General features: G+C 42.2%; 1 protein-coding gene across 2 annotated transcripts in view; it reads left to right on the top strand.

Moving 5' to 3' along the window:
• Positions 1 to 18,289, top strand: part of NOD1 (nucleotide binding oligomerization domain containing 1) — a 44,803-nt gene extending 26,514 nt beyond the window's left edge. The window contains exons 9-11 of one of the 2 annotated variants that reach the window (XM_065883536.1): positions 218 to 301; positions 4,730 to 4,813; positions 18,150 to 18,289. In XM_065883536.1, the coding sequence (XP_065739608.1) occupies positions 218 to 301; positions 4,730 to 4,813; positions 18,150 to 18,222 (241 nt within the window). In that variant the 3' untranslated portion in view covers positions 18,223 to 18,289. The remainder of the gene's footprint in view (positions 1 to 217; positions 302 to 4,729; positions 4,814 to 18,149) is intronic. The other variant, XM_065883537.1, reaches the window with a different exon arrangement.
• The last annotated feature ends 6,317 nt before the right edge of the window (positions 18,290 to 24,606 follow it).

Genomic DNA, 24,606 nt, shown 5'->3' with positions numbered 1-24,606 from the left:
AGGAGCTTGGGTGAAGGGTTTGCACTAGAAATGAATCTCCGTTTATTGTCTGTGGGGCTCAGAGGCTGGCTTGGAGCCTGGCTGTTTGCTGGGTTCTCAGCAAGTGATGAGCTGCATAAGCTGCAGACGCCGGGGCTGGGATCTCGCTTCTGTGAACTCAGTGGAGAGTGGGTGCCAGGTAGTGCTGTCCTGAGTTGACACTTCCTTTCTTTTCCAGGCTCACCAAAAATGAACTTGATGATGAAGTGGCAGAGAGCTTGGCAGAGATGTTGAAAGTCAACCAGACGTTGAAACATTTATGGTAATTCAGATTTAAACACTGTGCTTTTTAAAATATTTTTTGAGATTCACATATCATAAAGTCACACTTCCTAAGTGTACAGTTCAGTGGTTTTTAGCATATTTATAAGGTTGTGCAACCATCACCACTATCTAGTTCTAGAACATTTTACAAAACCACCCACCTCCCCTACCTGCCAGAAACCCGTACGCGTTAAGTAATCACTCCCCATCCTTCTCCTCCCTTAGTCCCTGGCACCTGCTAATCTACTTCCAGTCTCTATGGATTTGCCTATTCTGGGCATTTCATAGAAATGCAGTCATACAATATGACCTTTTGTTTCTATGTTCTTTCACTAGCAAAAGTTTTCAAGGTTCACCTACATTGTAGCATATATCAGTACTCCATTGCTTTTTATGGCTGAATGATATTCCATTGTATGGACAGTCCGTGTTTTGTTTGTCCGTTCTTCAGTTGGTGGACATTTGGGTTGTTTTTACTTTATGACTATTATGAATAATGCTACTGTGAACATTCGCGCACGTGTTTGTATGTGAACATGTTTTCATTTCTCTTGGGTATATACTTAGGAATAGAATTGCTGGGTCATATGGTCACTCTGTGTTAAATGCCAAACTGTTTTTCAAAGTGGTTGTGCTATTTACATTTCCACCAGTCATGTATGAAGGTCCCCATTTCTCCATGTCCTCACCAACACTTGCTATTGTCTGTCTTTTCTGGGTAATGCCATCCTAGTGGGTGTGAAGTGGGATCTCATCATGGTTTTTTTTTTTTTTTTTTTTTTTTCCGTACGCTGGCCTCTCACTGTTGTGGCCTCTCCTGTTGCGGAGCACAGGCTCCGGATGCACAGGCTCAGCGGCCATGGCTTATGGGCCCAGCTGCTCTGCAGCACGTAGGATCTTCCCGGACCGGGGCACGAACTCGTGTCCCCTGCATTGGCAGGTGGACTCTCAGCCACTGCGCCACCAGGGAAGCCCTCATCATGGTTTTGATTTGCATTTCCCTGACTGCTAACAGTGTTGGGTGTCTTTTCATGTGCATATTGGCCATTTGTGTACCTTCTTTAGAGAACTGTCTCCACATCCTTTGTCCATTTGTAAATTGGGTTGTATGCCTTTTAATTGCTGAGTTGTTAGAGTTCTTTATATATTCTGGGTGCTAGACATTTACTAGATATGCGATTTGCAAATATTTCCTCTCTTTCTGTGAGGTTTTTCACTTTCTTGAGAGTGACCTTTGAAGCACCAAAGTATTTAATTTTGATAAAGTCCAATTTATCTATTTTTTGTTTAGTTGCCTGTGCTTTAGGTATCTTAGTAAGAAATCATTGGCTAATCCAAGGTCCCAAAGATTTCCTTTAAGTGTTATAGTTTTGCTCTTACATTTAGGTCTTTGATCCATTTGGAGTTCATTTCTGTGTATGGTATGAGGTGTTAGGGGTCCAGCTTCATATTATTGCATGTAGATATCCAGTTGTTCCAGCACCATGTGTTGAAAAGTCTCTTTCCATTTTGAATGGCCCTGATGCTTTTGTCAAAAATCAGTTGACCATAAATGTGTGAGTTTATTTCTGGACCTTCTATTCTAGTTCATTGAGCCATATGTTTATCATCATGCCAGGACCACACTGTCCTGATTATTGTAATAAGTTTTGAAACCAGGAAATATGGGTCTTCCAACTTTGTTCTTCTTTCTCAATATTGTTTTGACTATGTTTTGACTATTCTGGGTCTCTAGCATTTCCATGTGAATTTTAGATCACCATGTCAATTTCTGTAAAAACAAAAAACCCAACAAAAACCCAGAGTGTGCTACTTTTACACCTGGTTTTTTTTGGTTTTATTCCTTTTCTTTCTGACCTGTAGACGTTCTTTTATGCCCTTCCCTAGGTGTCAGGCCAGCCCCTCCACGAGAACAGAGCTAGAACAGGGCTAGAGAGTCTTAGCTCTTGATGCCAGTACAGACTACACTGGCTGCAGTGAAGGTAGCCAGTGGGCATATGTACCTGGCACTGCCAGGCTTTTTACTTCTCCTCCTACCCAGCCTCTTGCCAGGTCTAGGCTCCAGGCAGCTCACCCTCCCCCCAGCAAGGTGTAGGTGGTGCCAGTGTTTGCAACTGTGGAAGGGGGTGATTAGGAAACAGCAGAATTTAACTGAATGCAGAACTCAGTGCCCACTTCCAGGTTCTATTTTTGCTCCTTTTGCAAAAATGTCCAAGTCACACTGTGGTTGTGCTTACCAGAAAGTCTCACCTCTGCCACTTGGCCCAGGGGCCCCAGTCTTTGAGGGATGTGGCGGGGAGCACTGGGTCCTGGCTGCAGCACAGCCACCGAGTCCTGTGTGCTTGGGCAGGAATGGTGACAAGAGCTCCCTTCCCCTGGGCACCATGGTAGAAATGATGAGAACTACTTCATACACATCCTCCTATTGAAATCTCACACACCCAGGGTAGCGGGGTTCTCTTATAGTTATTCCCATTTTATAGATCAGGCAGCTGAGGAATAGAAAGCTTAAGTTTATTTCTTCAAGGATCTGCAGCTGAGAAGTGGGGAGTGGGTGTATGTATATGAGGAGAGCTTTTAACCACCATGCTATACTGCCTCCTTAAGGGACTGGCTTAATTTCTATAATCTCATTAGTCACAGTAATATAGGTCATTATCTTCCTGGTACACAGCTACCTTCTTGGATCAGTGCCCAGAATTTCTAAAGGTCAAGTTCAGTAGTAGCCCTATGCTACAAATAGCTGGGGGGTGAGGAATGAACCTGTGATGAAGCACAGACGTATCACTGACTTGTGCTGCTCTTTCCTGGGTGGGTTAGACGCATGGCTTCCCAGGGGAGCAATTTGGGAATTGCCCAGGCTTCCCAGCTATATCTGAAATCTTTGTTTCATTAGAATCAATGCCACCCAACATAATGGGGTATACTCTTAGAAGCCCCATTATTGATGCTTTTCCACTGGGGACCCATGAGTAGCAGCAGAACTGTTCTTCCTCCCTCCCTCTCAGATGTTGGAGAGGACATGGTACCATCTTGGAAGCCTTTGTTTCCCCCAAAGAAGAGAAGGGCCAGCTCTTTAAAAAATCTTTAAAAACTGCCTTGCCTTTCTCCAGCCACCTGGAAGGAGACATCAGACTGCCTGTTCCCCAGATGTGTTCCTTAGAATTTGTTGTTCAGACTGGTAGTCTCCAAACATTTTTGATTGGGCACCCCTGCAGTGAAAAATGTCAAGCACACATGCATACATATATGTTCATGTATTAAATTACCTACATATGAATATACAGATATAATGCTCACTATAAAAATACACAGAAAAGTTAAACATTTTAAAAAATTTTACTTAAGTATAGTTGATTTACAGTGTTGTATTTAATTTCTGCTGTACAGGAAAGTAACTCAGTTATACATATACATATTCTTTTCCATTATGGTTTATCACAGGATTTTGAATACAGTCCCCTCTGCTATACAGTAGGACCTTGTTGTTTATCCTATATATAATAATTTGCATCTGCTAATCCCAAACCTTCCCTCCCCCTTGGCAACCACAAGCCTGTTCTATTTGTGAGTCTGTTTTTGTTTCATAGATATGTTCATTTGTGTCGTATTTCAGATTTCACATATAAGTGATGTCATATGGTATTTGTCTATCTCTTAATGACTTAATTTGCTTAGTATGATAATGTCTGGGTCCATCCATGTTGCTGCAAATGGCCTGATTTCATTCTTTTTTATGGCTAATAATCCATTGTGTATATATATATATATACCATATCTTCTTTATCCATTCATCTGTCGATGGACATTTAGGTTGCTTCCATGACCTGGCTATTGTAAATAGTGCTGCTGTGAATATTGGGGTGCACGTATCCTTTTGAATGATGGTTTTCTCTGGATATATGCCCAGGAGTGGGATTGCTGGATCATATGGTAGCTCTATTTTTAGTTTTTTAAGGAACCTCCATACTGTTCTCCATAGTGGCTGTACCAATTTACATTCCCACCGACAGGGTAGGAGGGTTTCCTTTTCTCCACACCCTCTCCAGCTTTTATTGTCTGTAGACATTTTGATGATGGCCATTCTGACTGGTGTGAGGTGATACCTCATTGTTGTTTTAATTTACATTTCTCTAATTATTAGCGATGATGAGCATCTTTTCATGAGCCTCTTGGCCATCTGTATGTCGTCTTTGGAGAAATGTCTATTTAGGTCTTCTGCCCATCAGAAAAATTAAACATTTTAAAGCATGTTCTTTATTTTCATGGATCTGATCGACACAATCTCAGCAAGATCGAAAAGTTAAGGGGACTCAGTTCTTCCCCTGACCCTGTCTCTTATCCCATCATATCCTTCCAACCCCCTAATGAAGTGGGCAGATTTAACCCAGTATTACTTGATACAAAAGATATATTCTTCTTTCAGGCTTATCCAGAACCAGATTACAGCCAAGGGGATTGCCCAGTTGGCAGATGCATTACAGAAGAACACTGGCATAATGGAGATTTGGTAAGACCGATCTACCACTTGTTATGATAACAACAACGATTATTTACTCAGCACCATTTACTATCTGCCATGTACAATGCAGGGCACTGTCCATTTATTTCCCATCTTTCCAACAATCTGTAATGTAGGTAGTATTGTCTCCATTTCACAGATGTAGAAACTGAGGCCCAGACCAAGGTCACACCTAAGAGGAGAAGCTGAAATTCAGCCCAGACTATGACTCCATAGTCAGGGCTCTCCTCCCCAGCCCCGCTGTCCTGCCTACTGTCCTGGGTTGCACGGGGGCAGACAGACTGGGAAAGGGATTCCCACTGAAAGTTAATCACTCTGGGACTCATGAGCCTGAGAGATGGCCATGCTGGCCCAGAGTTTAAAGCATGTTCTTTTCCTTCTCTGGGCTTCCAGGCTGTATTTGAGCTGATTGTACTCTTTTTCGACTTCCTGTTTCTGTTATGCTAGCAGAAGGAAGGCATGTGCTCTGCTTTGCTGCAATGTTGAGCCCCATTTCCTTTCTTGTGCCTCCTACGGGACACACAGCCCCGAGGTAGGACTGGGCCTGTAGCATATTCGGGGGTGGGGGAGTGTGTGTGTCCCATCAGTGACAATGGTTACACCACTGGGTTAACTGCTAGGGAAACGGCAATTAACTGGACAGAAAGGTCCCTGACTGCCTCAGAGTACTGATGTAACCGAGCTGAGAACAGAGGGCTCCGTGTCTCTGAATCCAGACCCCCAAGTGCTCTGGAATTTGCTATCTACCCCAGGCCTGGCCTGAGACAGCCCAGCAGTGTGTGAGGCTCAGACCTGCATGGGAACCATGACACAAAGCCAGGGCCCCGTGAGGACAGAGACCACAGGAGTTCATGCTACCACTGTGGGCCCTGAGATCCACGGAGCAGCCTTGCCGTGAGCCAAACCCTCAGCTCAGGGGGTAGTTGCTCATTAACTACAGTTCTTTCTTCATGACTGGGGAGAAGAATTCCACAGCCAAAAACAGTAGATCAAGGTACAGCTACCTCCCTGACCTTTTTAAATTTCGCTTTAGAATTTGTTAGTGGATCATAAAATTGGTTTGGTGGGTTGCAACCAGCATTATTTAAAAAATGAAACAGAGCCAGAATGCTCTGTGCCTAGTATGAAATATTCTTTCATAATCTCATTTCAGATGTGGGTGTGTACGTATACACAGATACTGGTTCACAATGTAAAATGTTCTTATTTGAGGTCACAGTCAGAAAAACATTTGAAAACACTGTCCTAGAGTAGAAAGCCCAGCTCCAAGCAGACCGATGGAGAGGCTGTGGCATGTGCGCCTTCAAGGCCGAAGCCTGCTCCTCAGCCCTCAAAGGCACTGGAGAGCCAGTGGGATTTTAGTTCACGTTAATCTCCAACCACCCTCAGCCTGTGATCCTTTCCTAGAACCACCCCGTTTCCTACTGACTCTGTTGTTTGTTTGAGGACAGCAGGCAGAGGAGGGGAGCAGAGAGGAGGGGAGGCCAGGCTGCAGGACAGTCTGTGGACTACAGCTGGCTTCCACCCTTCTCAGGGGCTGGTTAGGACAGTTGTAAGGATATGCAGCTGCTTTAAGTCCATCAAGCTTGAAATGTGCCTTTGTCACCTACCAACAGACAACCGTTGTTCCTACACAAGGAACTATTTGTGTAGGACCAGGTGTCGATCTTCAAGGCATGCTCTGCAGAGCCTGAAAGCGGCATTGGTGTCAGGGAGGACTCAGAAAGAGGACAAGGAGGAGGGCTCGGGTGCTGGCCCAGGAGTATCTTTACTTCAGCCCCTGGTGTCTGACTCCCTGGGACTGGGCTCTGTGAGGGTGCTGGCTGTGTTGGCCCTGTCCAGGGGTTGAGCCAGCAGGAGTGGAGATGAGGGAGCAGCTCTCCCTGGGGCCACACTGGCACAGATGACCTTGGACCATCACTTTGGACTCATTATCTGTACTGACATTTATTTCTGCCTTGTCCCTGTCCAAAAAGAACTTGAGGTCTGAAGTCCCTCAGTCTTCAAAGAAAGACAGAAGTTAGCAGTGTTCAATGACCTGGTATTGTAAATTATAGCATTTACTGCACTCCATTGTAATAGCTTCCTGTGAGGCTGTCTCGTCTAGACTGTAGCTCCTTGAGGGTAGGGCCTGTGTCATGGTCACTGCTGAGTCCCCAGGGAAAGCACCGCATCTTCATTTGTTGAACAACAAAGTGCTTGTGTGCCAGGCATGATGCTGGTACCAAGAGTCCAGTGGTGAACAAAATGGACCTGCCCTCATGGGTGTACCCTCTAGTGAGGAAGACACAGTTAAGAAACAAATCATTCAAGTAACTATTTAATTACAATCATGATGAGTGCTAGAAAGGGGAAAGCTAAGAAGGGAACCTAATACAGATGAGGTTTCAGGCAAGGTCTCCCTGAGGAAGTGGCATTTAAACTGAGCCATGAAGGATGAATAGGAGTTCATCAGCTGAAAGTGTTCCAGGTGGGGAAATAGCACGTGCAAAGGCTCTGAGGCATGAAAAAACATGGTGCCCTTGAAGAACAGCAAGAAGCAGATGGGCCTGTGGTTCAGACAGTGTGGAAGAGGGAGCAACAGGAGGCAGAGGAGACTAGACCATAAAATATCTGTGGGTCATATTAAGTATGTTGGTCTTTATCCTAAAAGCAATGGAAAGTCATTGAACAGTTTGAAGCAAAGAGGGATGTGATCAGATGTGCATTGTAAAAAGACCACTCTGGCTCCTCTAGGAAAGTGGATTGGAGGAGGCCAGAGGCCATGTAAAGGGATGGTCAGTAGGACACTGCAGTGAGCCAGAGAAGAGATGATGGGCGCTTAGGTCAGGATGGTGGTGCCGAACATATGGAGAGGTTCCAGGGAGCCCATTCTAGGGATATTTAGGGAATAAAACAGAACTCTGTGAGAGAAGATGAGGACGAAGGTTGACCCCCAGGTTACTAACTTGCACAACGGGATGTAGAGTTGTACCATACATGGAGCTACGGAACCCTGGAGAGATGTACCCACTTTGAGGTACCTGGGAGGTGTCCAGATGAAGGTGTCAAGTAGGTAAGCAGCCCCACAGTGGAGCGGTCTGGCCCAGCTCAATGACATATGAATGAGGCCAGGGATAGATGAGGTTCTTCTGGGGAAGAGGGCCAGGCCCCAAGCCTGGAGGAAATCCATTATTTGGAGGTCACAGGGAGGAGGATATAAAAAAGGAGACAGAGATGGAGTGGCCAGATGTAGGAAAGAAACCAGAGAGCATAATATCAAACCAAGGGAAGGTGGTGTTTCAAGGAGGAGGGAGAGGGCAGGACAGCCAAATGCCTGTGAGGGTCAGGAAAGACAAGGGCTAAAAACTGTCATTTAAGTTCAGGTTTATAGAGGCTATTGGTTACCTTAGTGATACCCAGTCCATAGAGTGATGGTAGCTGGAAAGGATTAATATGTGAATATCAAACAAGTCATCAAGATGGCAGGGTAAGAGGATGTGGAGCTTACCTCCCCCACAAACACATCAAAAATACATCTACATGTGGAACAAGTCTTGTGGAAAACTAACTGGAAACTGGCAGGAAAACTCCTGTACAACCAAGGCTGCAAGAAAGATTCCCATGTAATCACAGAGGATGGGAAAAAAAGCATCAGGACAGAGCCCATGGGAGGGGACCAAGAGGAAAAGGAAGACCCAGACAGGTGGATACTTGCCCTGGGGAGTGAGCGGGTTGAGCCACAGACTGGGTGTCCCACACAGAGGAGACAAGCCCCATTGGCTACTTGGAGAACTGCTAGGACAGACAGAAAGGCTGGAGAAACCTAGACTCCAGTTGTGAGGAGTGCATGGGTGCTTGCTTACCACCAGAGAGGGCAAAGCGAGGTCTGCCCTAGCATGGTGGTGTCACCACACTCTCCAGTCCCAGCTGAGCAAACACCCCAGCCCCACTCATTCCACACCACAGCTTGGCACTAGATCTAGGGCAGCCAGGTCCTGGGAGAAGACTTGATCTAGAGATGCAGAGGTGGCCCAGGAACTTGGGGGGTGGTCCAGGTAGGGCAGCAGCAGCCACTGTTAGCACTTACTAAAACAGCACTACAGAAGCAGCCCAGACGTCTGATGGCAGCATAGCTGCTTCAACTCCCACAGCCATAATGCCATGACCGCTAGTGCTAGCTGAGCAAATGCTCCAGCCCCACCCACTCCACACCACAACCTTGCACTAGACCTGGGATGACCACAATGGGGAAAAGACATGACCTTGGGCTGCATCTGAGCAGAGCTGCAGCTGCCTACACAGGTGGTGCCATTGGACCTCTGTAAGTGCAGGGAGAAGGAAAAACATACACTTAAAGGGAACAGAGCCAGCTTGAGCCCAACCCTCAGGGCATTCACTCCAGCAACTTAGGAGCAGCTCCCTGCCCTGTGTGATGGCCACTGAGCAGAGAGGAAGTCCTGCATCACACCCTGTGCAGGCTCTAGCTCTTTCAATTCTAGCCACACCCCCATCAAGCTGATAGGGGCCAGCACATCCTGAAGAAGACATGACTGGCATCCACATCAAAACCCGTCCTCACACCAAAAACACTGGGCACACAGTCTACATGGGGACACTCCCACATGAAAACAAACACCCCTTCAAGACCACAGTAGGTAACTGTTTCACCTAAATTCACTGAGACAGAGAAAGTAAAATGAGGAACTATTCCCAATTGAAAGAGCAAGAGAACCACCCCCCCCCCACCGAAAAAGTAATGAAACAGAGGTAACAATGAGTTCAAAAAGTTGGTAATAAAAATGCTAACTGAATGAAGAAAGAGTTGATCTAAGCACAGATCATTTTAACAAAAACTATAAAAAGACCCAAAGCACCCTAAACGCAATGAATAGCAGACTAAATGACACAGAACACATAAATGATCTGGAATATTAAAAAATGGAAACTGTCGAATCAGTACAGCAGACAGGAAAAAAATGAAAGCAACATATGTATGAGATCTATGGGATAATATAAAATGTGCCAACATCTGCGTTATAGGGTTTCCAGAACGAGAAGAGAGAAGAGACTCAAAAATGTATTTGAAGAAATTATGGCTGAAAACTTCCCAAACCTAAAGAAGGAAATAAATATCTAGGTACAGGAAGCACAGAGGGTCCCAAACAAGAGGAACCCAAACCACACCCACACCAAGACATATCATAAATGGCAAAAGTTAGAATTCTAAAGGCAGCAAGTGTAAAACAGCATCATACACAAGAGACCCCCCCCCGCCCCCCCGGCATAAGGCTATCATGTGATTTCTCTGCAGAAACCTTGTAGGCTAGAAGGAGTGGCATGATATTCAAAGTCCTGAAGGGAAAAACCTACAACCTAGGATACTCAACCCAGCAAGATTATCAAGGAGAGAAGATTATATAAGGAGAAAAGAATTTCTCAGACAAGCAAAAACCTGAAAGAAGTCAGTGATACTAAACATACTCTGAAAGAAATGTTGAAGAGTCTTCTCTAAATGGAAAAGAAGAATCTATAGGAAAGGGAAAATAACAACAGGAAAGACAAATATATATATTGAAGATCATTTAACCAGTATGTGGATTAAAAAAAAGATGGAATTCAATAATGACATTTTGTAATGTCAAACTGTGAACATAAATTTGTACTGTACAGTCCTCGTGTGTACACTATGCAGTATATTATATACTTGTTAATAAAACCATCATAATAAAATTGTAAAAGTGACTATAACTACAATAAACAGTAAAGGGATAAGCAGGGAGATATAAAATATGATATCAGAGCAAAGATCAATAAAACTAAAAGCTGGTTCTTTGAGAAGATAAACAAAATTAATAAACCATTAGCCAGACTCATCAAGAAAAAAAGGGAGAAGACTCAAATCAATAGAATTAGAAATGAAAAAGGAGAAATAACAACTGACACTGCAGAAATACAAAAGATCATGAGAGATTACTACAAGCAACTCTATGCCCATAAAATGGACAACCTGGAAGAAATGGACAAATTCTTAGAAATGCACAACCTGCCAAGACTGAATCAGGAAGAAATAGAAAAGATGAACAGACCAATCACAAGCACTGATATTGAAACTGTGATTAAAAATCTTCCAACAAACAAAAGCCCAGGACCAGATGGCTTCACAGGCGAATTCTCTCAAACATTTAGAGAAGAGCTAACACCTATCCTTCTCAAACTCTTCCAAAATATAGCAGAGGGAGGAACACTCCCAAACTCATTCTACAAGGCCACCATCACCCTGATACCAAAACCAGACAAGGATGTCACAAAGAAACTACAGGCCAATATCACTGATGAACACAGATGCAAAAATCCTCAACAAAATAGCAGCACACAGAATCCAACAGCACATTAAACGGATCATACACCATGATCAAGTGGGGTTTATTCCAGGAACGCAAGGATTCTTCAATATATGCAAATCAATCAATGTGATATACCATATTAACAAATTGAAGGAGAAAAACCATATGATGATCTCAATAGATGCCGAGAAAGCTTTTGACAAAATTCAACACCCATTTATGATAAAAACCCTGCAGAAAGTGGGCATAGAGGGAAGCTTCCTCAACATAATAAAGGCCATATATGACAAACCCACAGCCAACATCATCCTCAATGGTGAAAAACTGAAACCATTTCCACTAAGATCAGGAACAAGACAAGGTTGCCCACTCTCACCACTCTCATTCAACATAGTTTTGGAAGTTTTAGCCACAGCAAACAGAGAAGAAAAGGAAATAAAAGGAATCCAAATCAGAAAAGACGAAGTAAAGCTGTCACTGTTTGCAGATGACATGATACTATACATAGAGAATCCTAAAGAGGCTACCAGAAAACTACTAGAGCTAATCAATGAATTTGGTAAAGTAGCAGGATACAAAATTAATGCACAGAAATCTCTGGCATTCCTATACACTAATGATGAAAACTCTGAAGGTGAAATCAAGAAATCACTCCCATTTACCACTGCAAGAAAAAGAATAAAATATCTAGGAATAAATCTGCCTAAGGAGACAAAAGACCTGTATGCAGAAAATTATAAGACACTGATGAAAGAAATTAAAGATGATACAAATAGATGGAGAGATATACCATGTTCTTGGATTGGAAGAATCAACATTGTGAAAATGACTCTACTACCCAAAGAAATCTACAGATTCAATGCAATCCCTATCAAACTACCACTGGCATCTTTTCACGGAAGTAGAACAAAAAATTTCACTATTTGTGTGGAAACACAAAAGACCCCGGATAGCCAAAGCAATCTTGAGAACGAAAAATGGAGCTGGAGGAATCAGGCTCCCTGACTTCAGACTATACTACAAAGCTACAGTAATCAAGACAGTATGGTACTGGCACAAAAACAGAAAGATAGATCAATGGAACAGGATAGAAAGCCCAGAGATACACCCACGCACATATGGTCACCTTATCTTTGATAGAGGCAGGAATGTACACTGGAGAAAGGACAGCCTCTTCAATAAGTGGTGCTGGGACAACTGGACAGGTACATGTAAAAGTATGAGATTAGATCACTCCCTAACACCATACACAAAAATAAGCTCAAAATGGATTAAAGACCTAAATGTAAGGTCAGAAACTATCAAACTCTTAGAGGAAAATATAGGCAGGACACTCTATGACATAAATCACAGCAAGATCCTTTTTGACCCACCTCCTAGAGAAATGGAAACAAAAATAAACAAATGGGACCTAATGAAACTTCAAAGCTTTTGCACAGCAAAGGAAACCATAAACAAGACCAAAAGACAACCCTCAGAAAGGGAGAAAATATTTGCAAATGAAGCAACTGGCAAAGAATTAATCTCCAAAGTTTATAAGCAGCTCATGCAGCTTAATAACAAAAAACAAACAACCCAATCCAAAAATGGGCAGAAGACCTAAACAGACATTTCTCCAAAGAAGATACACAGACTGCCAACAAACACATGAAAGAATGCTCAACATCACTAATCATTAGGAAAATGCAAATCAAAACTACCATGAGATATCATCTCACACCAGTCAGAATGGCCACCATCAAAAAATCTAGAAACAATAAATGCTGGAGAGTGTGTGGAGAAAAGGGAACCCTCTTGCACTGTTGGTGGGAATGTAATTTGATACAGCCACTGTGGAGAACAGAATGGAGGTTCCTTAAAAAACTACAAATAGAACTACCATATGACCCAGCAATCCCACTACTGGGCATATACCCTGAGAAAACCATAATTCAAAAAGAGTCATGTACCACAATGTTCATTGCAGCTCTATTTAAAATAGCCCGGAGATGGAAACAACCTAAGTGTCCATCATCGGATGAATGGATAAAGAAGATGTGGCACATATATACAATGGAATATTACTCAGCCATAAAAAGAAACGAAATTGAGCTATTTGTAATGAGGTGGATAGACCTAGAGTCTGTCATACAGAGTGAAGTAAGTCAGAAAGAGAAAGACAAATACTGTATGCTAACACATATATATGAAATTTAAGAAAAAAAAATGTCATGAAGAACCTAGGGGTAAGACAGGAATAAAGGCACAGACCTACTGGAGAATGGACTTGAGGATATGGGGAGGGGGAAGGGTGAGCTGTGACAAAGCGAGAGAGAGGCATGGACATATATACACTACCCAACGTAAGGTAGATAGCTAGTGGGAAGCAGCCGCATAGCACAGGGAGATCAGCTCTGTGCTTTGTGACCGCCTGGAGGGGTGGGAGGCAGGGAGACGCAAGAGGGAAGAAATATGGGAACATGTGTATATATATAACTGATTCATTTTGTTGTAAAGCAGAAACTAACACCATTGTAAAGCAATTATACTCCAATAAAGGTGTTAAAAAAATAAGACATCAGGAGTAAAAAATGTAGATCTTTTAGAATGTGTCTGAACTTAAAAAGCAAGTATATATAATTATGGGTCAACATATATGAACTCCATGGTAATCACAAATCAAAAGCCTACAACAGATACACAAAAACCAAAAAGAAAGGAACTCAAGTATACTGTAAAGAAATGCATCAAACCACAATGGGAGAGACAAAAAGAAGAAGAAATGGACAAAGAAGAACTACAAAAACAACTGGAAAACAAGGAATAAAATGACAATAAGTACATACCGATCAGTAATTACCTTAAATGTCAGTGGACTAAATGCTCCCATCAAAAGATAAGAGGTGGCTTACTGGATAAAAAAGCAAGACCCTTCAATATGCTGCCTACAAGAGACTCACTTCAGGGCAAAAGTCACATTCAGAGTGAAAGTGAGGGGATGAAAAAAACTTCATTCACATGGAAACGACAAGATAGCAGGGGGAGCAATACTCATATTAGACAAAATAGACTAAAACAAAGACAAAGAAGGGCATTATATAACGATAAAGGAATCAATACAAGAAGAGGATATTACACTCATTAACATATACACCCAATACAGGAGCACCTAAATACATAAAGCAAATACTAAAAGACATAAAGGGAGAAATTGACAATAATACAATAATAGTGGGGTACTTTAACACCCTACTTACAACAATGGACAGATCATGCAGATAGAAAATCAGTAAGGCAGTACAGGTCCTAAATGACACAGCAGACCAGTTGGACTTATTGATATCTATAGGACACTACAGCCAAAAAAAGCAGAATACACATTCTTTTAAAGTGTCTATGGAACATTCTCTAGGATAGATCACATACTAGGTCACAAAACAAGCCTCAGCAAACTTAAGAGGATAGTAATTATATCAAGCATTTTTCCTGACCACAATAGTATGAAACTAGAAATCAACTACAGAAAGAAAAATGAGAGAACAACAAACATGTGGAGACTAAACAATATGCTACTAAAAAACCAATGGGTCAATGATGAACTCAAAGAGGAAATCAGAAAATACCTCAAGACCAATTGAAAATGAAAACACATTTTTCCAAAATCTCTGGGATGCAGCAAAAGCAGTTCTAAGAGGAAAGTTCATAGTGATAGACCTTCCTCAGAGAATAAGAAAAATCTCAAACAACCTAACATACCACCTAAGGGAATTAGAAAAAGAATAAAGCCCAAAGTCAGCAGAATGAAGGAAATAATAAAGATTGGAGAGGAAATAAAAGAGATTAAAAGAAAAAGTAGAAAAGATCAATGAAACCAAGAGCTGGTTTTTTGAAAAGAGAAACAAAATTGATAAGCCTTTAGCCAGGCTCACCAAGAAGAAAAGAGAGTGGACCCAAATAAACAAAATAAGAAATGAAAGGAGAAATAACAACTGATACCACAGAGATACAGAAAATCCTAAGAGAATAATATGAACATTTATATGCTAACAAATTGGACAATGTAGAAGAAATGGACAAATTTCTAGAAACATATAGCCTACCAAGACTGAGTCAAGGAGAAACAGGCAATTTTAACAGACTGATCACTAGAAGTGAAGTGAAATTGAATCTTCACACCAAACCAAACCAAACAAACAAAACTCTCAGCAAACGAAAGTCCAGGACCAGACAGCTTCACAAAGGAATTCTAGCAAACATATAAAGAACTTATACCTATCCTTCTTAAACTATTTCAAGAAATTGACAGAGGGAACACTCCCAAATTCATTCTAGGAGGTCACTATTACCCTGATATCAAAACCAGACAACACTACAAAAAAGAAAACTACAGGCCAATATTTTTTATATAAATGCAAAAATCCTCAACAAAATATTAGCAAACGAAATCCAACAATACATAAAAAGGATCATACACCATGATAAACTGAATTTATTCCAGGACGCAAGGATGGGTCAACATATGCAAATCAATCAGTGATACACCGCATTAACGAAAGGAAAGACAAAAGAAACCACATGATCATCTCAACAGACACAGGAAAAGCACTTGACGAGATTCAACATTCATTCATGATAAAAACTCTCATCAAAGTGGGTGGGTATAGAGGGAACATATTTCAACATCATAAAGGTCATTTGTGACAAACCCACAGCCAGTATAATACTCAATGGTGAAAAGCTGAAAGCCTTTCTGCTAAATTCAGGAACAAGACAAAGATGTCCACTCTCACCACTTTGATTTAAAATAGCATTGGAAGTCCTAGCCACATCAGACAAAAAAAAAAAAATAAAAGGTATCCAAATTGAACGGGAAGAGGTAAAATTGTCACTATTTGCAGATGACATGATATTATATAGAAAACCCTAAAGTCTCCCCGCAGAAACAACTACTAAATGAATTCAACAAGGTGGAAGTATACAAGATTAATATATAGAAATAGATTGTGTTTCTGTAACACTGATGATGAAATATTAGAAAGAGAAGTTTTAGAAATCCCATTTAAAATCATGTCAGAAAAATAAAATACCTAGGAATAAACTTAACCAAGGAGGTGAAAGACCTATACTCTATAGAACACTGATGATGGAAATTGAAGGTGATTCAAACAAATGGAAAGATATCCCATGCTCTTGGATTGGAAGACTAAATATTAAAATGGCCATACTGCCCAAAGCAATCTACGGATTTAATACCATCCCTGTAAAAATACCCATGATATTTTTCACAGAACTAAAACAAATAATCCTAAAATTTATATGGAACCACAATAGACCCTGAATTGCCAAAGCAATCCTGAGGAAAAAGAACAAATTTGGAGGTCTGACCCTCCTGGACTTCAGACTATACTACAAAGCCACAGTAATCAAAACAGCATGGTATCAGCACAAAAACAAACAGATCGGTGGAACAGAATACAGAGCCCAGAAATAAACCCATGCACCTATGGTAAATTAATCTACAACAAAGGAGGTAAGAATATACAGTACAATGGAGAAAAGACAGTGTCTTCAACAAGTGATGCTGATAAAACTGGTCAGCTACATGTAAAACAATGAGAACATTCCCTCCCATCACATACAAAAATAAACTCAAAATGGCTTAGAGACCTAAATGTAAGACTGGAAACCATAAAGTTCCTAGGAGAGAACATAGGGGGAACACTCTTTAACATCAATCATAGCAATATTTTTTCTTGGGTCAGTCTCCTAAGGCAAAAGGAATAAAAGCAAAAATAAACAAATGGGACCTAATTAAACTTAAAAGCTTTTGCACCATAAAGGAAACCATCGAAAAAATGAAAAGACAACCTACATAATGAGAGAAAATATTTGCAAATGATGCAAATCAACAAGGGGTTAATGTCCAGAATATACAAACGGCTCATACAATTTAACATAAAAGAAAAAGCCCAATTAAAAAATGGGTAGATGATCTGAATAGATATTTTACCAGAGAAGACTTACAGATGGCCAACAGGCACATGAAAAGGTGCTCAACATCGCTAATTATTAGAAAATGCAAATCAAAACCACAATGAGGTTATCACTTCACGCCTGTTAGAATAACTATCATCAAAAAGTCTACAAATAATGCTGGAAAGGATGTAGAAAAAAGGGAACCCTTGTACACTGTTGGTGGGAATGTAAATTGGTGCAACCACTATGGAAAACAGTATGGAGGTTCCTTAAAAAACTAACAATAGAACTACCATATGATCTAGCAATTCCACTCCTGGGTATATATCCACAAAAAACTACAACACCAATTTGGAAAGATACATGCACCTTGGTGTTCAAAGCAGCACTATTTACAATAGCCAAGACAGGGAAGCAACCCAAGTGCCCATCAACAGATGATTGGATTAATATGTGATACACACACACACACACACTGGAATATTACTCAGCCATAAAAAAGAATGAAATATTACAATTTACAGCAACGTGGATGGATCTAGAGAAAATTATGCTAACTGAAATAAGTCAGAGGAAGAAAAATACTATATATCAGTTACATGTGGAATCTAAAAATAATACAAATGCTTGTGTATGCAAAACAGAAACAGACTCACAGATATAGAAAATAAACCTGTAGTTACCAAAGGGGAGAGGGACAAATCAGGGGTATGGGATTAACAGATACAAATTACTATATATAAAATAGACAAACAAGAATATCCTGTATAGCACAGGGAATTATATCCATTATCTTGTAATAACCTATAACAGAATATTATCTGCAGAAATACTGAATCACCATGCCATACACCTGAACTTAACACAATACTATAAATCAACTATACTTCAATTTTAAAAAAAAAAAAGGAAAAACAAGTGTTCGACCGATTCTGTTCCTTAATTTCAGGGTTGTGTGAAGCACAAGAGTGTGTTAGGAACACATAATGGGAAGGAGCATACAGTAGTCTCTCTCACTTACTTGTGTTCTTTTTCTCCAACAGCTTAAATGGAAACTTGATAAAGCCAGAGGAGGCCAAAGTCTTTGAAGACGAGAAGCGGATTGTCTGTTTCTGAGGGGATGTCTTCCTGTGGGTGGGTCTTGGCCATGGGGGTGACTCTGTGCAGTTGCCTGTCTTGGATGTCTGAAACATCCAGCGTCTGCCGAGGTGGAGCTTCCAGGATTCCTGCCTTCGTGGTGCAAAACGAGCTCTGTGCGGGCACTCTGATTGGCAGAGTCCCTGAGTAGCTGTTACAATTCTGCAGGAAAAGTATGAGCTGTTTTAGTGACTGTAAACATACTCTGAAGAGATGTTAATGCATGATTATTTTAATCTGAAATTAGAGGAATGAGACTTTGAGCTCATAGAAACGCCTGCCCAAAAACCAGGGAGAGTGAGTCGGTCACTGCCGCATTCAATCAAGAGTTGGGGACATGGTGCAAAGTTGATGCCATGTTTCTTGGGGAAAAGGTGCTCAACGAACAAGTGTTTTACCTGCAATGTTCTCTTCCTCCTCAGTACTTCCCCATGTGTTGATATTATTCCCACTTCAGAGCTGTGGATACTGGGGGGGGCGGGTACAGTGTGGGGATCTGACTCATCCAAGGTTCTGTAGGGACTTGGTGCCAAAGGAAGGACCCGCCATGGGCTTACGTCTTAGTCCTGGAGTCTCACCGTCTGCTGACAAAGATCGCAGGATGCCCTCCTCTTAGCCAGTCTGAGGGACAGGACAATGCCTTCGTAATGCTGAGGCTCCACTCAAGGCTTTCGTGGGTCGGGGCTGACCTTTGGAAGACTGATGCTTTGGGCAGAGGTTCTCTGTCCCAGGAAGAAGAATCAGCGCCGTCCTTCAAAAGGAATAAGGCCTGGCTTGCCCATGTCGCTCCGGCATCCAAACAGGAGTTTCTCTCTCTCTCTCTCTCCTGCCCTTTTGAGGAAGGAAAGTCTCTTCCTGCCCTCGAGCAGTTGTGTGAGTGACTGAGTTGGAGGCAAGGCAAGCCGCTGAGAACTCAGCAAGCACGTCAGACCCCTGCCACCGTGGCGGGCACCTGGTGGATGCTAAATGGGGGAAAGGAGAAGGTTTCACCAGAGAACTTGTTCTTTTGGCAATTCATTTGTTAGTACAATACTGAAGACACTCATTTTTTCTAACTGCCTGAGCCTGGGATTTTAAAAAGGGACTCGGCCTGGCAAGCACACTGTGACCCCTTCAGAGGCACTTACTGCATGGGGTGGGGCCCTGGGGTGACGTGCTATGAGGAGAGCCTGACGAGGGAAGGCAAGAGGCATCCTCAGTGTGATCCTTCGCAGGCCTCTCTACCCGCCAAGGGACCGAAAAAAGCAGAGGAAGCATCTGAGGCCTCTCCAGTTGACCACTCGATCCACACAGGTGGCTTCTCAGAGGGAATAACTTGAGTCCCCAGTGGCTGGGGCCAGGGTACGCTGGCATGGCCGAACCTCACATCCCTCAGCACCGTGCCATGATGGGCCCTGGCAGGCCGGGTTTGACGTCTGCTATCTTCCTCGGCTGTTCACTGCCGAGGGGAGGACAGAGGTGGGCCTGGACCCGCTGTGGCAAGAGGCACCGAGCTGACAGGGGCCAAGCATGAGAGGGGCAGGGGTGAGGGGGCCCTCCAGCAGTACCTTGGAGTTCTCAGAAGTCCAGCCTGACTTTATACAGCAGCCCCAGTTAGGAAGGGTACAATTCAGGAAGTTGGTCCTGAAAGTTAGGGGGAAAATCCTGTGACAGTCACCCAGCACATGGGGGCCATTCCCCTAAGGCACGGCTTTGGCGGCTCCTACCCACTCTGCCCACACCCCCAGATTTGGGTATTTGCCTAATAGCCCCTGAGGCAGCAACTCTCTACTAGAGATTCTGGGCAGCAGATATGCCCAGAAAGCACAAAGGAATGAGCACTGGTCAAGGGTGCTTCAGACTTCAGGCTTGCCGAGTGAGAGAACCACACTTCTCAGCTGACAGATTCATACTTTATTAAGCTGCTAAAACTAAACTTTTGAGAGTCTAAAATGTATCCAGAAACTACCAAATATTACTGCTTTTAGAGACTATCAAAATTAAAACTGCTGCCTCTAAGGGAAATTGAATTTGTGTGTTATTGGCTTAAATTCTAACTTGGAAATACTTTAGTCTTTTAGATGGTGAATGATAGATTTTCTATTTTTCTTATAAAAGTATAAAATCAGGCTCCTAATTCACTAAAGTTCTCCATTACCCACAGGTGAGCTTCTGTGCAGAGAAGTGGAGACTCTTCCTAATTAAGAAAAAGATAACAGAAGATTTGGGGAAATAAAGGAATTCCACAAACTTAAGATATGACTCTTTCTTTCCACAGGAACTGAGTTGATTTAGGGAGAGAAACTATAGCTCCTGTATTTCAGAACTACATTTGTGGCTTGTCCTTGCTGATTTGGAACTTATTAAAATAAGCCATGTCAAATCACTGTGGGGCTTTGGGCCACATCTTAAGACTGTCAGAATCTTAATTTCCTCCTTGAAAAATAGGAATCCCAGAGTACTGACTCCCAGGGTTGTTGTGAGGATTAAATGAGCTGAAGCATGGAAAGCAGTTAGCACAATGCCCAGTGCAGGGTCAGTGCTCAATATACAATATCATTAAGCCAACGTTTCTCATTTCTGCTCACAATGGCACCCCCAGGTGTCCTCTTTACACTCTTAGGCTTAGGGAACTTCCCAACAAGGTCAAATATGGGACTGGAAGTTCTTAAAGTCAAGTCTAAAAACATTCAACATCAAGCTTCCTGCAATATCCTGGCTCCGTCAGTGAAAAGCATAGCTGTTAGTTGTCATCATTCTTACCGAAGAGCCCTACCATTTAAGTGTCACTCACTGAACAGAGGGAGGCACATCCAGGTCTTCACTGCACAGTAAGAGCAGAGCGGGAGCCGGCACCACTGCACAAAGCCAGGCCCTCCAGCCTTTGCCAGGTGTCCCTTTCAGCTGCCCAACTGGGAAGGAGCATTTGGCTCACTGGTGTTTTCATCCACTTCCAGGTGTTACACACATCTATTTCCAGTAACTAATTGCTCACTTACAGGAAAAAAAAAAAATCCTTGCTCTGGAGCTGAAAGGCAGAACCATGACCATTATCCCAGTTCCATAGAGAGGAATTTTAATGAAAGTGGAATTAGCTGGTAAGGAGGACAAAGCTCATGTTACCACACAGATGGGCTGGCAGCAGAGCTGCAGGGCCCAGGGGCCATCCCAGCGTGATTCTCACTTAAAACTGAATTAACTGCACCCAAGACCAGCTTAAAACCTTTGGAAGCACTAAGTACTGAAAAGATTACAGGCCCCTGATGATCTGTAATGAAAAAAAAAAAAAAAAAAGATTTTAAACAATAGTAAATTATAAAATAAGTTCAAGGATGTTAAATAAGTTTCTGATTTTCCCCAAGACTACTCAGGTACTTTTTTGGGCAAATAACAAATATCGAAATAACTTGAATTTTTTTCCTTGACTTTTTCTCTCTGTCACATTTGTGTTACAAAAGCAGTATCACAATGTTAAAGGAAAAGATTCAAATAACGCTTATAATAACACAATGCTAACACAGCTACTGATTTTTGCACGCTATTTTTCCATATTTTGCCTACTCGGAGACTTTTTTGTTGTGGTAAAATACACATAATATACAATTTACCATCTTAATCATTTTTAAGTGTACATTTCAGTGGTATAAACACATCCATATGTTGTGTAACCATCACCAACGCCGATCTCCAGAATTACTCTTGTAAAACCAAAATTCTATACTCATTAAACAATAATTCCCCATTTCCCCATCCCCCAAGCCCCTGGCAACCACCCTTCTACTTTCTTTCTCTGATTCTGACTATCCTAGGTCCCTCATATAAGTGAAGCCATACAGTGTTTGTCTTCTTATGACTGGCTTATTTCACTTAGCATGATGTCCTCAAAGTCCATCCATGTCAGAATTTCTTTTTTAAGGTTGACTATTTTGACATCTTTTTACATAGTTATAATCACAGCGTACACCTGCAATTCCTTTCAATCATTTTCCCACATTGTTAGCCTTTATAATTATCATTTGTATTCTACTGGTTTGATAATTTGCTCAATTACGTTCCAAGTGTTAGATAGACATTCAGGTTTCCAGACTGGCTGTGGTGGTCGTGGTGATTCTTACACACATTTCTATGGAAGTAGAAAGTTCTTTAGGATTATTTCTTTGGAGCGGGATTAGCAAGTCAAAGATTCTTGCTATGAATTTTTTTTTTTTTTCAGTCTACATGAACCCGTCAAGTATAGGAGTCTAATAAATGGTTTGGAAGCAGGTGGAAGTTACAGAACAATGTAATGTCTTCTTTGAATACGAATGAGACTCCCTGCCCTGGACCGTTCACCCTAGATGGTACCCAGGCACTGCCCCCACACATAGATGTGTTACAGCCACAGGCAGGCACTGGTAGTAACGACAGCTGCAGGGAATAATGAGTAACCCATAAATCAGCATGTTTTCAAGTGGCACTGTGAAGATAGTCACTTATAACTGGGTAGGTGTATCTTCAAAATCAGTCTTCCTTGATTTTAAGCATTTGTATGTGTGTGTGTGTCTTTGCCTAAACAAACCCAGTCTGACTGAACCCATTAGCACTGTGTCAAATGGAAACTGGTTCTTCCCAACAACCCTGTCCAGTAGGGATTATTTCCCGAGTGAGGAAACTGAGAACTAGTGAGTATGGATATGTATCTTGTTTTACTAGTGAGGATGCCTATAAAAATGGGGGTGGTGGTGGTGAAGCAACACCCTTTAGGAAAGGGATTTTGGCAAATGCAGAAGGTTGGACCTGGTAATATCTAAGATTTTGAGCTCACTTAGTTCACCCCTCTTACTCTGCCAGCGCAGACACTGGCGTCAGAGAGCAAAAGCGACTTGCCCAAGGCCACACGCTGTATTATCACTACGGCAAGAACCCGAACACAGGCCTTCTGCTGGCTTTATTTTCCCTCTGTTCTGATAGTTTGTGACCTTCAGTTCATTCTCCAACTGACCTTTTTTCTGCCAAGCCTCTTAAACCTGATCCCAATTCACTAGAGCAAGTTAAACAAAATGAACTCTCCCCCCAGGGACACAGGTGGGGTCTCTCTAGTGTCCCTTTGGGAAGTCTGGTCTCTTCTATATTAATGGTGCTAAAATTTACAGGACTCCGGAATCACGTTTACAAGCCTCACTGACTGAGAGTCACAAGGCTAGGAACACCCTGGAGAATGTCAGGTGACACAAGAGTCTGACTTTTCAGAGCCCACACATCTTCTACCCCCCAACCATGGGACTGGACTAAAGGAAGAAGGTGCATTCCGGAGAGCTCGAGAAGGTCGTATTGGGATTATTTTCATCACAAGAGGGCAGCATGTATCCAGCAGTTAGTCCATTATGTAAGTGGCCTAAAGGATTCAACTGTGCAGGGGGCCTGATGACTGACCCAATGTTCTACTTACATAAAAATCCAAAGTACATGGTGTTAAGAGCAACTTCATTGTAAGCCCACTCATCTGTGACTTCAAAGACAGTGTTAAGTTAGGGAGAGTTGGCCCCAAGGTATATAAACAGCAGAGTTATAGCAAGCTCTGTGGGTACTGAAGATCTGGGTTCGAATTCCAGTGCTACCAGAAGTTGTGTGACCTTGGACAAGTGACTTAGCTTTTCTGTGCCTGAGCTTACCATCTGTAATAATAGTGCTCCCTTTGCAGGGTTGTTTGGTTATGAGAAGTAATTAATATATGTAAAGCACTTAAAACAGTGCCTGACATGTAGTAGAGCTCCAGAAGTAGCAACGTTGGATGTCTAATCAGACCTTTCCCTTCTAGCATGACCTTAATGAGCATCAGGGATAGGGCAAAAGAGGAGGCTGTGCTAGGCCATCCTTCCCACACTTAGGAGCCCCTCTGAAACAACATTGCCATTTTCGAACTGATAGCAAAGTCTAGACTTATATGCTGCTGAGAGACCAGAAGCCATTTCCAAGGCCAAATACCTGTGGGGTAAGAACTAACCATTCCCTATACCTGATATCGTCTTCATTTTTATTTTGTTAAGGACCTGCATGTCCAGGTCCTATTCAGAAGCAGGGATTAGGAAAGCTAAAAGTCTACTTGCATTTTAATCTGATTTCACAGATGTTAAGAGTGTACAATCCAGCTTTCCACACTAAAATTGTATGGCTGAAGGTCATTTCTTTCTTTGATGTCAGCATGTGGTCCTGTGTCTAGCATTCTTTTCATTCAACATTGCTACTGATCCCCCTGCCTGCAGCAGAAATGAATAATGGGAGTCTTGAGAGGTAGCAGGAAAGAAGAGTAGGGAGGGAGGTAGCTAAGAACAGAACACAGCAAAACAAATCGGGAGGGTGGAAGGTGGGTGGTTTAACTACTGGAATCCGAACTCACACCCAATT

The sequence above is a fragment of the Phocoena phocoena genome, chromosome 9 (genome assembly GCF_963924675.1).
Source record: "Phocoena phocoena chromosome 9, mPhoPho1.1, whole genome shotgun sequence".
In the NCBI taxonomy this organism is placed as follows: Eukaryota; Metazoa; Chordata; class Mammalia; order Artiodactyla; family Phocoenidae; genus Phocoena; species Phocoena phocoena.
The sequence above is the reverse complement of the archived record's forward strand: the minus strand, read 5'-3'. Positions and strand labels throughout refer to the sequence as shown.